Source organism: Alligator sinensis, unplaced genomic scaffold (genome assembly GCF_000455745.1).
Source record: "Alligator sinensis unplaced genomic scaffold, ASM45574v1 scaffold566_1, whole genome shotgun sequence".
NCBI classification, from domain to species: domain Eukaryota; kingdom Metazoa; phylum Chordata; order Crocodylia; family Alligatoridae; genus Alligator; species Alligator sinensis.
Genome location: NW_005842017.1, coordinates 1349440 through 1356912, shown reverse-complemented (window position 1 = coordinate 1356912; position 7473 = coordinate 1349440). Strand labels below are relative to the sequence as shown.

General features: G+C 40.4%; 1 protein-coding gene across 2 annotated transcripts in view; it reads right to left on the bottom strand.

Moving 5' to 3' along the window:
- Window positions 1–1316: 1316 nt before the first annotated feature.
- Window positions 1317–7473, bottom strand: part of S100B (S100 calcium binding protein B) — a 34669-nt gene continuing 28512 nt past the window's right edge. For both annotated transcript variants that reach the window (XM_025202218.1, XM_025202219.1), the window contains 2 exons: window positions 5206–5361; window positions 1317–1931 (listed from right to left, as the gene is read on the bottom strand). In XM_025202218.1, the coding sequence (XP_025058003.1) occupies window positions 1791–1931; window positions 5206–5361 (297 nt within the window). In that variant the 3' untranslated portion in view covers window positions 1317–1790. The remainder of the gene's footprint in view (window positions 1932–5205; window positions 5362–7473) is intronic.

Below are 7473 nucleotides of genomic sequence, written 5' to 3'. Positions count from 1 at the left end.
TATATTTATACACAAAACTTTAGGATTATCTATAAACATATCCCAGAAACCATATACATACACTAGATTGAAAATGAAGGCCCTATACAGTCCAGACAGCGTAGACCCAGCTAACTCAAACTGACACTGCCAACTTTTATTTTTTAAATTTGCTGCTCAGTATTCATTAGTCCAAAATTTGAGGATAATGTTGACTCACTGTTGAGCAATAGAAAAGGGTAAATTGTAGCCAGTTTTTGTGAGCTAAATTTGCTTATATCCTACATGAAGTCAGTAAAAGTTCATTTAAACTCAGTAGTCTTTGATAGTCCACAGAGATTTTCATCTTATTCTGGCCAAACAGATTCAATGGAATATATTTATGTAAGAAGAGTTACAGCAGGTAAAGGATATTACAGCTTTAAATCTCTGTCAGGGATAAAAGACCCATCATTAACATGAAATTCCTTATGGTAGCTATAAAGATAGCATAAAAATAATAATAATAATAAATGGTTTCTTCTCAATGATTGGGTGTAACTAAGTAAGGTATATATAAAAACATAATGTTTGACAGAAAGGCACATTTTCCATTAAGTTCAAGACACAAGGGGCATCTACACATGTACTCTGAGGTGGAGAGGGGAGTGCTTTAATTAGAGCGGCTCTGAGAGCTTGCTCTAATTAAAGCGCCCGCAGCATTTGAGTTTTAGTTCAAGTGCTGCTGCTGCAATTTTGAAACGTGGGGATGCTGAATACCCGTGACGCGAAGACTGTTGGAGTGCACTAATTAGCATGCTCCAGCAGTCTCGCAGCAGACTCTATTAATCAAGTCTGCTCCAATGCATACTAATTAGCATGCATCAGAGCAGAGGTCCGTCTCATATACAGGTGCCCAAATGTCTTGTGGTCTAAATAACATAAGTGACTTTTTCATTGTTTTGTTTATAATATATGTATTCTATATGTTGGGTCTGCCTTTTTGTGAACATAATGTCATCACTTGAATATATCCTTCCTTTACCCCTACCTTTATGCTGAAAAAGATGTCCACATGTATCTTCATTCCTAGGCTTTATTTTTCTAGCTACCTCATTATTACAATACATCTATAAACTGGAATTGCTTTAGCTCCTAATTCTACAGGCAGTTAAAAAGGAGGCTGTAAGAATAAGATATCAAATCCAGCATGTTACATAGTATAGTGTGCATTTTATAAAACATTGGTATGGGTAAATAAGCTCCTATGGGTAAATAAGCTCCTAAGAAATAAAAGTGTTCATAAAAATGTTGTGTAGCTATTCAGTGTAGTACTTACTATCTTGACTTTATTAGTATTATACATTGTTCCTGATGCAGAGCTAATTGAAGTCCATTGGAGTATTTTCATTCTGTTCAATGGATTTTGGATCAGACTTATGTTCTCCAGTTCCTTTATATCACCTACCAGTTGATCTCCTTTTTCTTGCTTTTACAATAAAATGTGGACACTTTGGAGGATCTAACTAGTTGCCTCTGAAGTTGTGCACCTATCTAGCCATATAGCAGGAGGATGCTATGCATTCTAGTTATAGGCAAGGCATACAAATACTGTATGAGAGCTAGGCTGGCATCAGCAAACAATCTTTAAAGAGACATACGTGTTTCCATTCATAAAGCATACTTAACTTAATAAGCTACTTAGGCCTAGCAGACTTTAAATCCTAGTAGCCCCTAAAGCTCTCTCAGGCTCTCTCAATTAGAATTCACATTGTTTCTCCCTTTTATCTTTACATAGCACACAGTAAGTTATTGGCTGCTTCTCTGATGATTCACTCATGTTCAAAGAATTCATGACAAGCTGAGGTGACCATAGCAATGAAGGCTACAAATTCCTGGAAGTCACATTCTGCATCACCGTCACAATCCAGCGTCTCCATCACTTTGTCCACTGTCTCCTGATCCTTGATTTCCTAGTCAAAATAAAGAAAACTAGTTAAAAGTGGTGAAGGATAGGGTTGTAAATAAGATTTAGATGACCTGGTTGGTAACCTGTTTTGGTTTTTTTTCAAATGGAACTAAAATACACTACAGCATACACATTACCCAGTAGGTTTCCAATGGAACTGACTGTGGTGTCTGGCTTCTTTATTAAATGTTTATTCTAACACATATAAAGTATTTTCCTTTCTTTAATTTAGACATGTTTCCAGTGCTTGCTCATGTTGGTTTCCAAGCACTGGCAGGGATCCATGATTGCTTTTATAAGTCTCCCTGTTACCAGAGTCCCACATGAACTAGTAACCAAACACGAGTTGTTTACTGTGATAATGAACACATAACACCACTGACCTGTTTGTTTTTCCATTAATGGATTAAGGTGGGCATTTAAAGGTAATCTGACTGGAAACTTTGTAACAGCAAAAAAGAAGCTTGTTTCCTTTGAAAGTGATCAACATGCACACAAGAATCTGGCTGTAACTCAGTATGAGAAGAGAGCTGCCTTAAGGAAAAATTAGCTCAAACAGAAGGCAGAAAAATACAGAGTGGGTGTAACTGTAGATACATGGAATATGATTTGGTCCTGACATAGTTAGTACCAAGTCCCCCTCCATCAGAGTATTTTTATTACAAGAATATACCGTCCAAAAAAAACTACCTCTGGTCTTGAGCTTTTGTCAAATCTCTAGATCAGTGACTCTCTGCCAGGATGCTGGGGTACTCTTGGGTGCCTTGAGATCCTTTCAAGGGTGCCTTAGGGTGCCACTCAATGTTAGCATTGTTAGGAATGCAAACATCATTCACAAGATAAACTCAGAGATTTTAAACAGGAATCTATAATGTTAAAAGTGTTCAGACCTGCTGTGATCTTTCTCAGTTCTTTGCAACAACAAAAGAATTACCCTATTATTTTTCTGTAGTCAAAGATCAAGTGAAAACTAAGAGCTGGCATTTTCCAAGGGGTGTCTTGGTTTGAAAAGGTTGAGAACCACTGCTGTGAATGAAGTCTGGAAGTCACATCCACTTAAAATGTATTTTCTTAAATCTGAAAACTTTTTAAGTTTCTTCCAAAAAAGGAAACTAACTTGGGAAACATGCAGCACCTTTTAATTTTCCCTGCTGTGGGTCAGAAAACTTCCTTGCTGCTTTCAGTTTTTAACAGTGACTTGATTTCAAAATCCCAGGGTATTTTCCTTGTCCTTCTAATTTTCCAGTTGAGTTTTGGAGCATCTTACCGAGAGTCTTACAAAAGATCATACATAAATGCCTTCAGTTACACCCCTGCAGTACACCTGATTATTTAGCTATTTACTACTGCTTGGTAATACTGTGCTATCCAGTATTACCTACAACATGGACACTGCCAGTACACGCTTTCCTAGCCCTGATCTGGAGATACTACACCTATGTAATCTATGTAGAGTTAAGGAAGAGTATGAACAGTTTATGAATAGCAGTATAAAATACAGCTGCCTATAGCAGCAGGGGACTAGACCCAATACAATGCTGCTTTTTAGCTAGCTAAACTGGCCTGTAGAGGCCTCTCCCACATAAGAGAAATAACTGCCTGGTATAAAGTCATTGTAGCAGTTCCTACTTCAGCCCTCAGCACAGGGAGCAGGGCCAGAGTATCCCTTAACCATGGCAATGCCCAAGAGCTGAAACTTCCCTGCAGGGCTTCTGGGAGTCCGTACAAATTGGAACACCTGTCAAGATGCTCTAATCTGTGCTGGGAACTGGCCCAGGAACAGGGAAGCAAAAACATTACAGACTTTCTGTTGAACAAAAGAAGCATTTGTACATATAAATACTAGTGGCTGGACAAGTCCAATGCTTCTTTGTGCAGCTTGGGTGTACCAGTATACTTAGTCTCATTGAACTTCAGCAGCTTTGTCAGAAATTTTTGGAGGTTAATAAAAAACAGCAAAGGGGAACAATTGTAGTCTTTGATTCAAGCATTAAACTGGGACTCAGAATTTATGTTTAGTTCCTGGTTCTGCCATACTGACTTCCCACACCATCTTGAAGAGGTAATTGAAGAGGTAATCTCTATGTCTCAGGTCTCCATCCATGATATGTGTACAATAATAATTCCTGCCTTTATGCTGTTAATGTAGACTGCAAGCTCTTCAGGCCAGAAACAGGGACTCAGTATCTACTTGTACCAGTATACTTAGTCTCATTGAACTTCAGCAGCTTTGTCAGAAACAGGGGTCCTGATCTTGGCTGGATCTTCTAGGAGCTACTGTAATAATCCAAAAAATAAAGAAATATCTCTAGGATCAGTTTTGACTCCAAATATATCAAGCTTTTTAAAGTAATCTCAGAATGGATCAAAAGGCAATGTTTGCTGAGCCAGATTTCAATCCCACTCTCTGAAGTGTTCCTTTGCAAGGAACAAAGTAACATTCTGAGCTCACAAATGAGGCTCCTGCATTTATAAATACATACTTTGAGCAACAGCAGTATGTGTATTTTTGTGAGTGCCTTTGTCCTCTCTCCTCTTCCATAACCACCTACCATCACAGTCCTTAGATACAAAGGACTAAATGGCACACCTGAGCTGGGGCAACGTAGACTTGCACCACTCTCATCCTAAATCTCCTCATCTCACCCAGCTGCACAGTCTTATCCTAAGCTTCCTAATAGGTGAAGAATGGCAGAGAAATACTCTGCACCAGGCTAATGTTGAACAATGGTGACCTTTGGGGCACTCAGGAGTAATTTCTGGTCCCCATTCCTAGTTCAGCTGCAGGAATGGAGACTGATTCCTTGTGCCTTCCTCTGGATGTACTTATCAAGGGGCACTATCTGGCCTACCAGTGCCAAGTGCCTTGGAAATACCTAAAATAGATTAATAGTCATGAAAGAGACACAAATGGCTTCCACAGGGAAAACACACTGCTTTTTGAATGAGGTATCCTCTCTTTATTGCCCATCCCATAGGTATCCAGTAAGAATTACAGGGTCTCTTTCCTACTCCCAGGAAACACAACATAGTACAAAAGACTAAAATACTGGAACCAGCCCACTGCACTAAGTCCTTTTTTCAGTCGCAGCCTGAGTATATGTACTGTTCCCATCTCCAGGGGAAACGGCCTACTACCCAGAGATATTTTAGCAAACATCATGGGAGCTGAGAAAGGCCACTGCAAACATATTCAGCATGGCAGTGCCATCAGGCATCTTGACATTTGATTCACAACAGGGAAAAGGGCAATTCTTTGTTCAAAAGGGAATACTCACGCCTAAAAAATGAGGGAGTTCATTGTTAATGAGCTCTTTTAATTCAGATTTCTTCAGCTTGTGTTTGTCTCCCTCTTTTCCTGAATACTGGTGAAAAGCTTCAATGATGGCAATCATGGCCTTTTCCAGATCAGACATTTTAACTGTGTGACCTTCCTGAAGATAAAGGAGGGGAAAATAAGTTAGTTTACACCAGTTTTAAAATTTTTTTTCCTGCTTTCTGAATGCAGCAATAAACCCTTTGACAATGCTATTCAGTGATGATGAGATCCAAAGCTCACTGAAGTCAGTTTCCAAGATGCCAACAGATGTGACTGGACTTAGATCATACTTCAGATCAACATTCCAGAAAATAATGGGGAAAAAATTTAATGATCAGCAGGCCATATATAAAGACACTGATTTTCAATGGAGGTAGACTAAAATTAGGTCATTTGCTTTGCCTTTTATTGTAAGCCCACCCTAAGCCTTCTTTGGGGAGGGTAGAATATATATCTAATAAATACATAAATTATTATTATTCTCGCCCTTAAACCTTGCTTGAGGTTGATATCTTTGTATACAATTTGTATATTTCTAAAATGAACTCAGTATAAAACTATTTTGTATCTGGAAATATCCACCAATACTAAATGATCTGCTTTTTCAGTAGTTTTAACATAGATTTCACTAACAAAACCAAGGGGAATGTTACTGAGTAAATAACCAAAGGGGGCAGATGTCAGTTCCAACATTAAAAAACAAAACAAAATAAAGTGACAACACAGAATGCCTTGTTGCTAATCTTCATTCTTTCAGCTGAAGTAAGAACAGAAGAGGAATATTTGCTATTAGCCTTAAGAGTTCCCAGGCTGTCCCAAAATATGAGCATAAGTTCTGTACCGTGCTTGGAAGAGTACTATAAATAAATAAGAGCAAGAAAGCTATAACCAGTGACAGGGAAAGCAATTCTCCCAGATGTCTTGGGGCAGATCCTCAGTCATAATGGAGATATAACGATTTGTATCAGCTGAGGCAGAAGGAAAGATCGGACCAGATCTAGGATCTAGCAAAAAACATTTATTGAGAAACAGTGTGTCAATAAAGCTACTTGCAACCAGAGCCAGCCTTAAGGAAAATGGCAACCCCCCCAAGCTCCCCCACCAAGTCAGTGGTGGTGCTACAGGCAGAGGCAGGTGGTGAGGTAGAGCAGCAGAGGGCAGGGGTGAAGGGGCTAGGGGTGTGCAGCTGCCCAGTGGACCTGTCCCCAGTTTATCCCTGTCCCTGGCCACCATTCTGCAGCCATCCACCAGCTGTCAGCTCAGGCCACTGCTGCCCGAGTGCCCATATCAAGCTGCTGCTGAGGCCAAAAGCGATCATGACATTGCCGGCACAGCTGCACAGCAGCCCCAGCCAGGTGGGGTGGGAAGCAGGAAAGGAAGGGGGGAGCATGGTTGCCTGGGCAGGTGGCCTTGTCCCTAGTTCAGTCCCCAGCACTGCGTGCATCTCCCCAGCCCCATCATGGGGGGCAGAGAACGTGCTCCTGCAACTGCCCACACTACCCAGCCTGGCTCATCCTGAGCAGCAGCTGCAGGTGGGGAGGGGGCAGAAACCAGTGAGGTGGGATGGGGGTAGAGCACTGTTGTATGTGTGTACGGCACCCTCCTGACCATGGCGCCTTGGGCAGTCTCCCATATCACCTACCCTCAAAGCTAACTCTGCTTGCAACTGACAAACTGCTAGATTTCAAGGGTGGAGTTGAAGTGATGTTGTAGCCATAATAATTGAGAATTTATACAAGAGGCAAGGATTTTTGTGAGCGATATCTTTTATTGGACCAAATGCATGGCTGGGTGACAGATAGATATCAAGGTAGCTCGTGTTCTAGAGAGTATGTCTATTAATCCAAGAAACCCCACTATAAATGTTTGCAATAAGATTCTGGTGATTCTCAATCATTCTCACAAAGACTATGGTTTAACAAGGTTGTCCTTGGGGCTACATTTTCACTTCCTTAGAATCACACAGCACACCTCCCTTCCCTACCCACTCATGACCATTCTTGTGGCAACTACTGCAAATGCAGCGAAATATTTAATAGGTTTTTAGCTTCAAGTTTTTTTTAATGGTATTTAAATTTAGAGACAAGAAATGCCATGAGAACAGCCACCTTTCTGTTTGCCACCCAGACTGTTTTGTGGACTACAAGTTGTCTGCAGAGAAGACTAAAAATGACTGACTGACATTATTTCCCTATCCAATACCTCACTTTAGTCACAGTAAGATTCT